This window comes from Nesoenas mayeri (assembly GCF_963082525.1).
Source record: "Nesoenas mayeri genome assembly, chromosome: 1".
Taxonomy (NCBI): domain Eukaryota; kingdom Metazoa; phylum Chordata; class Aves; order Columbiformes; family Columbidae; genus Nesoenas; species Nesoenas mayeri.
Window position 1 is genome coordinate 13,993,882 of NC_137541.1, and position 10,143 is coordinate 14,004,024.

The 10,143-nt window shown below is 41.8% G+C and overlaps 1 protein-coding gene across 1 annotated transcript; it reads left to right on the forward strand.

Moving 5' to 3' along the window:
- Positions 1-1,059: 1,059 nt before the first annotated feature.
- On the forward strand, positions 1,060-8,244 carry ARMC10 (armadillo repeat containing 10). Its single transcript, XM_080349385.1, has 6 exons — positions 1,060-1,363; positions 2,559-2,704; positions 3,769-3,903; positions 5,189-5,365; positions 6,409-6,480; positions 7,518-8,244. Exons 1-6 carry the CDS (start codon positions 1,228-1,230, stop codon positions 7,770-7,772), a joined length of 921 nt encoding a protein of 306 aa, XP_080205511.1. The 5' UTR covers positions 1,060-1,227; the 3' UTR covers positions 7,773-8,244.
- The last annotated feature ends 1,899 nt before the right edge of the window (positions 8,245-10,143 follow it).

Here is a 10,143-nt window from a genome sequence, read left to right on the forward strand (position 1 = left end):
GGCGGCGCCGGGCCCCGCTGCGGCGGCCGTCGCGTAGCAACGGGCCCGCGGCCCGGAGCTGCCCGGGCCCGGGTGCCGCGGCCCCCCTGCCGCGCTACGCCAGCGCTCTGAGCGGCAGCTGCAGCCGGCGGGCACAGGCGCCCTGTCCCCGCTCCACGGACGCCTGGCACCCGTGTCCACCCCGCCTGGTCCCCACTGCCCATCGAACGGGGCAGGGAGCGGTGACAAGACCTTCGTGTGCTTAGAGGCGCAGCGAGGAGAACCTCCCAGCTCCTGCTCCGAGGGGTCCCGGGGAGCCCGGCCAGCCCTGCTCTGCCAGCGCTCCCTGGCCGGTGCTTTGCTCTCCGCTCCAGCCCCATTTCCAGCCCAGCCCAGCGCTACCGGTGTTTTCCGCTGCTGCCGGAGTGTGCCGGGGGGCAGGTGTTGAGTGTCCAAAAGGGCAGCAGCTAGAATTTTTTTAGGGTGGTTGCGTGTGGTCTAATTAATGTCTTTATAAACAGCTTAGTAGCTATTAAAAATCGCACTTTTGTTTTCCCCTCAGGCCCCTGGCTGCAGCATCCTTCCCCACGGGGAAGCCTGTTGCAGTGCAGGTGGTCAGGCTGACTCCACAGAGTCACAGAATGTCAGGGGTTGGAAGGGACCCCGAAAGCTCATCCAGTCCAGTCCCCCCGCTGGAGCAGGAACACCCAGAGGAGGTTACACAGGAAGGTGTCCAGGCGGGTTTTGAATGTCACCCCCCTGGGCAGCCTGTTCCAGTGTCTGTCACCCTCACTGAGAGGAAGTTTCTTCTCAAATTTAAATGGAACCTCTTGTGTTCCAGTTTGAACCCATTGCCCCTTGTCCTACCATTGGCTGTCACCCAGAAGAGCCTGGCTCCATCCTCCTGACACTCACTCTTTACATATTTATAAACATTGATGAGGTCACGCCTCAGTCTCCTCCAAACTAAAGAGCCCCAGCTCCCTCAGCCTTTCCTCATAAGGGAGATGCTCCACTCCACCATCTTCGCTGCCCTGCGCTGGACTCTCTCCAGCAGTTCCCTGTCTTTCTGGAACTGAGGGGCCCAGAACTCGGGGGCGCGCGTTATGTTTTCCTTTAAAATAAAAAACGTATCGCACCGTCACTCCGGACACACAGGCCCCGGCTGCCGGCGGGAAGGGGGAGCGGGGCTGAGCCGCGCCGGATGGGGTGGTGCCTTCCGCAGGCGGGCGGCGGCGGCCGGGGGAAATGGGGGAGCGGCGGGGGGCGGCGGTGCGAGCGGCCGCCGTGGTGCTGGGGGCGGGCGCCTGCTACTGCCTGTGGCGGCTGGCGGCGAGCGGCCGGCGGGGGCCAAGGGCTGCGGCCGCCCCGGGCCCGCCCTCAGGTGAGGCGCAGGGCGGGCGGGAGCTCCGCGGCGCCGCTGCGGGCCGAGCGGCCGCGGCCGGGCCCCGCCGTGCCGGGCATCGCGGGGGAGGCCCCGGGCGGCCGTGGCGGGGCCGGGGCGGTTCCAGCCCCCGCCTCGGGAGCGCGGCCCCGGGGGCAGCTCTGCTCCCGGGGGGCGGTGCCGCTGGCAGCCGGGCGGCGGTTTTGAAGGGCTCCAACCATGTTCTATTTTTTAAAAAGCCCAATTTATTTTTTTAAGCCACCTAAAGTGTATGTTCTATCAGTGTATTTACTTCCTGCTTTTTTAAATTTTTTTTTTCCTATCCAAAGCTAACAAAGTGTTTATATGAGGGTGAGGATAGAAGACAATTTTGTTTTACAAGCTAGCTTTTTTGTTCACTTAGACCTCTTTTTTTTTGGTTGTTTTTTTTTCTCCACAGAACACTATGATGTTTGACTAGTGGGAGGGTGGCGGCAAATATGTGGAGTTGTAAAGGGCTATTTATCTTCTCAAAAGTCATGTTGAGTCATCTGTGAGTAGTGCAGTAGTCACGGGTCGGTGTTCAGGCTGTGCAGCTAGCTAAATAGTTCTGCCTCCAACCTGGCTGAAAATGGTCTTTGATGGCATTTGCGTTACCCTCTTATGAAAGCCTTGTACTCCATAACATCACCCTGACTCAGAAACAGCCTTCCTCAGTTGGCCAAGTGATGCAATTCATAACACTGTGGCTGTTAGTTTGTCAAAGGGCCTCAGGGTGCTAGAAAAACATCATTATCATGATTTCTGGAAGTAGCAGTCTGCAAGTTGGAAGTTTTGCTTCCCTACAGCATGCAGGCAGATTTCTGCATTTCATTTCAGGCAACATAAGAGGGAAAAAATTAACAGCTTTGGTGACTATTCCCAACAATTTTGCTGCTGGTTAACTAAAGAGTAAGGTACCCCAAGCTTTTATTAGGTATTTCTTTTATTTAATACTTTGAAAAGAGGTGGTCAGAAGACTCAGGGTTGGGGAAAGGATTGTAGTCCTGCTGTTGTAAAACACAATTTTTTTCCCGTGATATGATGGTTGAGTACAGTTAGAACAACGTGTCCTACAATTGAGAGCTAAACCTCAGCTTTGTGAAAAATGCTAAGTGGTAACTAAGTGAAATATCTCAAACTTAGTATCAAGTATTTCATTTTTAAACACTGACAGACAACAGTACTCCAGTGTCAACCCATGCCATGGATGCGGATGCTCTACAGAAACTTATTCATTTGCTCCAGGTCACAGATGATCCATTAATTCAAGAGCAAGCTTTAATCACTCTCAGCAACAGTGCTGCCTTCTCTGTAAATCAAGTAAGTATTGTTCTGCAGAAAACAGCAGTGATTCAATACCAGTCAGGATGGAAGATGAGAGGTGCTGTTTTGCTGAAGAGTGACGCAGGACTGAGAGCTACTATAGCTTGTGTTCTAAAGTCCGTTTAATGTCTATGCCTTAATTTCTGCTAGCCCGAATAATATCATTTACCAGCTTTGCAAAATTTATCTCAGCTTAGTGTTTGTACAACTTATTGTCTGTACAGAGTTCCATATTTTAGAAGTGCTGTAAATATGAATATATCTTTTGTTGTATGCCATTTACATCTTAGCAGCTTTCCAGCTATCCGGCTGCCTGTGAATCAGTTGGAAATATGATACAGAAAAACTCTGAGCTGGGTGTAGATTTTTATGCCTTTACAAAGGTTTGACCTCCAGGGCCCCACCCTGGTTTTTTCTTCTTTATTTTTTTTTTCTTTTATATGATACTTGTGACACGTCTATTCCAGCTTCTCAAAGCTGTTTTCTTAATATAAATCTCTCAGAACAGAACGTAATCAAATCCCAAGGCACATTGGCCCATTTTTCATTTTCTTGAAAACAGTACATGTTTTTTCAGTGATGGTTAGAGCATAAGTGAGAGTTTTTTCTTAAAATTCAAATGCGATGGAAAGATAAAGTTTCAGAACTTCTACTCATAGTAACATAAAGCTTCATCTTGGGATTCTGTTCAGTCAGGACTTTTAGCTACTGTGGCCTGGCTCATCTATTCTATAAACTCATTATGCAAGAACTATCTTTGATTCTTTATAATCTAAAATGCTTTAAGCATGCTTTGCAGGGCAGATTTTAAAAGTGAAGGTGGTGTGCCATTGTCAGGTAATACTTTGACCCTAAGCAGGTCTATTACAGAATCACAGAATGTTCTTAATGGAAGCAATAAAGCAATATCTGCTGACACTCTCTCTTCAAACAGAATAGTCTGTTCTGGAAGTCTTCATTCACAGTTTCCAGTTGAGTTAAAATGGAAAGTCTGAGGAAAGACTTCAGCATGTAATGTAAAAGTTGAAAAAATCGTATTAAATATCTGCTTTATATTTCAGGATATAATTCGAAATTTGGACGGCCTTTCTGTTATTGGAGGGATGCTCTCAGATTGCATTCCCAAAGTCAAAGAAAAAGCACTAAATGCACTTAATAATTTGAGTATGAATATTAAAAATCAGGAAGAGATACAGGTAAGTTTCTGAAAGAGAAAAATCAGAGCAATTGGGACATAGGAGACAGTACAGGCCTTTCAGTACAACTACAAGCTGGGATGCCAAAATATTTTGAGGTTGGATGTACAAGTCAGCAGATCTGGATGATCTCTGTGTCCCAAGGCCAGAAGGAGAACTCAAACATGCACCGCATCACTGGCACTGACTTTTTTTTAAAAGACAGTCTGGAAACTCAGCAGCTTGCGTTCAGCTTTTGCAAAATGCTGTTAGAGATTGTGTTGCTAAGATTATAGTGGAATTATGTGAGATGAGGTGATTTCCAAACACATCTAAAAGATCATCAGTGGTTGTTTAATAGGCTGGATTGCAGACTGAACGTAGCATGACTTCTTAGGCATGGGAGAAGAAAACAGTAATTGATCCCCTGGGTTTATATGAGACAGATTTTTCAGGGTGATACTTCCTTCTTAAAAAATAGTATGTAATAAGTCCTACTGGTAAATACAGTAGATGGCAAGGATGAGAAAGGACCAACTATCAAAAGAGCATCCACTTCTGATGTGGTGAGATTAATCAATAGCTCAAGAAGTGTCCAAGCAGTGAGCTGACACATTTGAAAATTTTTACTGTTTTTTTCATTAGCATGATAAAAAGGCAGTTTGACTGTCCATGGTAGTTTGCAGCATCTTTGAGCAACTTTTTTTAGAGTAGTGCTTGCTAACAGCAAATATTTATATAGGCACAGAGGTAGCAAACAACTCCTTTGGAAAACGCAAAGTAATTTTTTTTCTTAGTTAGAACTCCATGATTCATTACAATGTCATTAGTGTCATCCAGAATAAAATTTGGTAAAAAGTAGTTGTTAAATGTCAGTTGTTATCGCTGTTCCTGAGGAGCACTCCAGTGAATGGGCCACATGGTTAGAAAAAAGCATGTCATTCCCAGACTTGTCCTTAGCTTGTTCTCAACATTTAAGAAGACCTTGGTTGCTGTAAGTGATTTTTTAGAATAACTCTTTAGAGAAAATGCACCACTTCTGAGACTGAGTCGAAGAGATTGGCTTTTCAGAGCAATTTATGCTTCTGGAAGGTTAGTGAGCTTAACTCTGTGATGTCTGCTTATATCATGGCAATAGAACATTCGAATGTTGTTGTTTCCAAGAACTTTGATCAGGTTATGTATTCAGCCAGCACTGTTCAAGAGGTATTTACACTACTGTGGCTAGGCCACTGATAGTATTTCTGAATACAAAATCTGCTCGTATTAAAAAAATGTCTTTTTATCTCCTTCCCTTTTTCCCCAGGTATATATTACACAAGTTTGTGGGAGTGTTGAGTCAGCTCCCCTGAACTCTGATCTGCAGCTGGCTGGACTCAGATTGCTGACAAATATGTCTGTTACCAGTGACTACCACCATAAGATGATAAACTCCATTCCATACTTTCTTCGTTTGCTTTCAGAAGGAACTGAAAGAACACAGGTACTGCATAGTGCATTGTTACCCACCATTTATGGAGCTACTTTACTTGCGTTTTTTACTCCTTTTGTGAAATGGTTTAGAGTGAGCTTATAAAATCAAATATTCATTAATTATAGCAGATAGTGCATAAAATACATAAAATATGGATCTATATTACTTAATATAAATTCAGGAAAAGGGGAGGAAGGGAATCTTGATATTGCAACTACTGAGCTAGAGCTCTAGCAAACCAGTGCTGTGTGCACTCCTGCTGTCCTGTGCCTTTGCTGTAGCAACTCCAGAATCTCTTTTGCTCACTGCACGTTGCTGCTGCGTCACAGGGCAAGGAGGATCTGCATGCAAAAGGCTTCACCGATGCATGAATCTTTCTAGGGAAACACACCGAGCAGTGATAACCTCAGTTATGGATTTCTGCTCCCTTATGCTTATTAAATCTCTTGTAACCCTAGTGACTGCCGTGGGAAATGGTGCTTATTTGTGAGTTATTGTAATGTCGAAAGAAAATAAAAGCTTCAAATAGGGACCAAATTCAGTGTTTATTCACGATGTCATGAACAGCAATTTACTTAGTTGCTCTGTCAGATCAAAACTAGTTTTCCAAAACACAAATTTCTACTACACTAAGCAGACCTGTTTTACTTAACTACATTTGGTGTTTTCCTAGTGTTTAGTTAAAAAGTTAGTGTCACAAGGTCCAGGAAAGTACACATGTATTTGGTTATACTTCTGATCACATTTTAAATAGAGTACTTAACTATCCTCTATATATTTAAAAAATATTCCATATTTTGCCAGCTCAGTTGTTTATAGATCTTTCCTTATGTTGATGTTTAAGGCAAACTGAATTTGCTTCTAAAATACCTATACTTAGTACATATGTTCTAGAGATTCCATAAGCTTTGTTTTTCCCATACCAGTGCAGAACTCAAGGTGTTAGTTGTCCCATTCTTTTCCTGTCCAAGTGGACCCTGACATTATTGATGCCCAGCACTGCTGTACTTACTGGTTTGGGAGCTTGCAATGAACTTGTATGTTCATTTCAGATTCAAGTTTTGAAAGTACTTGTGAACTTATCTGCAAACTCAGCCATGACAAGACATCTTCTTAGAGCTCAAGTAAGGTTCTTGCTGTTTCATTATATTTTTAGCATTTACGTGGATATGTGTGCAGCTATGTACATATATTAGAATAATTTTAATGTATTAGAAGTATATATGCAACTCCTGAGTAGCTAGAAGTGCATATTCCTTCACAGGCTATCCTTCCAGAGCGTAGTGTAATACAGACACCGTGCGTGCAGAGGGAGAGTCATACGGCCAAAGGACTTGAAGACAGTTGGTCACACTGCCTGTGCATTATTCCAGATAGTCAGTGACATGCAGAAGCTTGTTCTTCCTTCCACCAAAGCTGTAAAACCATGAACTTTTGTATATGATGTACCCCGTACCTTGATAAGTTTTAAAACCAAACCTCAAATCTCATTTCCAGACATGCAGACCAGGTACAAACATCAAATACAACTGGTACTATAAATGAGCCTTCTCCACAGCTGTTTCTACAGCTAATGTACTCTACTTAAGGGGACCAAAGTCCACAGAAATCCCCACCCCTTTAGTCAAACACAGCCGTAAGACTCTGTGCTGCATCCTCCTCCACCTCCCCTAAACACATGGCCTTTATTTTTGAGCTATCTGCCATGAGCAAAGCTAGTCTAGATACTACCAGCTTTTCATTATTAAGCCAAGATTAGGGCAGCTAAATACTTGGTTCTCTGTTAAAAGCGTATCCATTTACCAGATGTGCTAACATAAAAACATTCAGATTGCTGCAGAGGGCAAAGGCAACATTATTGAGAAGAAAAGCAGATCCTGTCTTCCAAATGGGACTTTTCCAGACAGCCACATTATGGAGATTGAAAGTACAAAGCATTTATTAGCCTGTGATGCACAAGCTGGTCTTTTCTAAAGAGGAAACGCGTGTGCTGTGCAAGTTTCTGGTGTGCTTCCACAGCATATGGAGTCCGGGTAGTTCACACAGTTTCTGTTCTACATGATTTAAGTGCAGATTTATTTATTTATTTTGAAGTTACAATAATTAGTTACGTGCACTTACTGCTGCTGATTAAATATGGATTATTTCTTGAAAATCCTAGGTGCCGTCACTGCTGTTACTTTTTGACACCTCTATAAACAGAGATATTCTGCTTAGAGCCCTGGTGTTTGCTGCAAACTTGAAAAAGAACGTGAAAATTGAAGATAGCGCTGGGATTCAGGACCAATACAGTGAAGATTCCATTTTCTTTACACTGTGCAGGGGCTCTACCCCCTTTGCTCAGAAACTGGGATCTTTATTGCATCACCCGGATACAGAAGTGAAAGAGCAAGTTGTGAGAATATTAACACAATAGTGATTTTTTTTTTAAAAGACTGACCTGATGAAAATATCAAATCTTAAGAATGCTGTGCTAAAAAAACCCCAACAAACAAACAAATTACTGAATACTACCATATTACTAGGTACAAATCAGTTGCTACAAAAGAGAATGCAATGTATTTAATATAGAGGGAATAACAGATTTCTTTTATAAGCAAGATAAAAGCAATAGTGTAATTAGTATTGAGACGCCACTGTACAGCTTGTAAATGTACACAGAGGGGGAGGAATAGTTTAAAACATGAAAACTTCCATACGTGCACAAACATTTTAAATGGACAAGTAAAGTCAATCAAAACATTCTCAATGCCAAAGAATTTTTGTTGTCCTAAATATTTACAGCTGTTGAATAAATACCTCTGTAGAATGGTACATTAAAGATTTAGGAATTAAAGATAGGTATTTTTATTTTATTAATCTGATATTTACTAAATGGGTGCACCAAACCTTAGAAAATATTAAATAAGAACAATAAACTGTCCTTGGCTTCCTACAAAATTAGTGTGTTCAATGAAAGCTGTGTACTAAAGTTACCCAGCCTATGTTTTTTCACCATACCTGCACAGAACATTTCCTAAAACCACATTATCAAATACTTAGTCTATCCATTCCATGTAGCCAAACTGCAGTGCAGTTAACGAGAGTCATGCAAGGTTTCCACATCTTGCTCTAAAATTGTCACTTTAAGGAAAGCATACATATTTTTCAAAATATTTTATTATGAGTCAAGTATTATCTACAGTTGCAATTCAACATTCTCAGTGTTATTAAAAAAGTCTAGGAGAGCAGTATCATACACATCTTTACAAAAGCTTCCTGTAGCAGCCCTCGAGCCGCTTTCCCTGGAGAGCTTCACTCCTTTTTCTCTCCAACTGGAACGTCATCAGAGTAAATGCTTCTGTTAAACCCCATAAAGTTTTAGTCATCCATGCAGCGTTAATTCAAAATGAAGTGAAATACATATGAACGTCATTGTAAAAGAACCCGAAGGAAGTTTTACTGATGAATGTAAAACATAGTAGAAAGCCCTTCATACTAAAATGATACTAAAACTTCCTGACCACTGCATCATAAAGTAAAGTGTGAGATGTAAAGGCTAAAAACCAAGTTTTTCACTTTACATTTTAAAGAGACCTGTATTACCTGATACTTCATCTTTCTAAGTTAATATACGCACTCTGTTCTTAATAAAATATTACTCTCTCGTCTTTCTTTCTGGATATTTATTTTCAGTAGGCAACTTTGCAAATAGCTAAAGCTGCAAGAAAAATGTGACCTTGAAAATACAACATATCGATGTCCTGATCAATACAGGGGTCAAGCTACATGTAACTGATTTATCTATGGAGGTAGTTTTAAGTCATCAAGAATACAATTAAGGCAGAAATAGAAGTTGGCCTGATTCCCAGTCACAACCCTGATAACTGCTGCATTGACACTGAACTTCTCTTTCTCCTTCCCACCGCTCCAAAGACACTGTTCATTTTGTAATAAGCAAATTACATTACAATCACTTCATGTTTTGCCACTTTTTGTAGATTTAATTTTTTTCTGCTTCTGTATTTAATAAAGAAAAATAAAGGCTAGGTCAGACACTCAGAATTCACCAATCCCATCTTTCTCTTCTGTCGGGAACTCAGACTAGGCTGTTCTAGGTATATCTGATACACGTATGTTTTCTTAAGCTCAGCAATGGAGATGTCTGGATGTCCTTCTCCATGTTCTCCAACCTAAAAATACGTTTTTCAGATATCTTTGTGATAATTAAAGTTGATCTTTTATCCTCCACTTTGATCGCTGACAGAAACAAGCAACCATTGTCCCCTTTTCTAAAAATACTTGAAATTCTGTTTTCTCAGTCTTCTATTTCTGGTCTAGAAAGACCTATTTTAAAATGTTTAGTTTGTAGAGCAATGCTACTGAGATGTTTTACAGTTATGCAAGACTTCCCAAAGTGTCTTTACACAAGTGTGTCTAATTTTCTTTATCCCACACCCTAGATGGAATCATATCAGCACCAAGCAAGGTGTAACAATCACCATTCTACATACAAATACTGTGAATTAATAGACCCCCGAACAAAACATACACCATCCTGACATTTAGTGTCTGATCCTTGTAAGTCAGTACCTCTCTGCTATGTGGCTGCTTATCTAGTTATTCTGTATTTTATTTATATTCTTTCTTTGTGAAGTATAGGATTTTACAAATAGTCTACTGATGATTTTTAAAACTGAAAAACAAACAACCAACAACTTCAGTTTTAACCATGTCCTTCAAAGTACTCAAAACATCCTGCACCTTCCTGTCCTTCACAATATTATGAACATGTAATATGCATTATG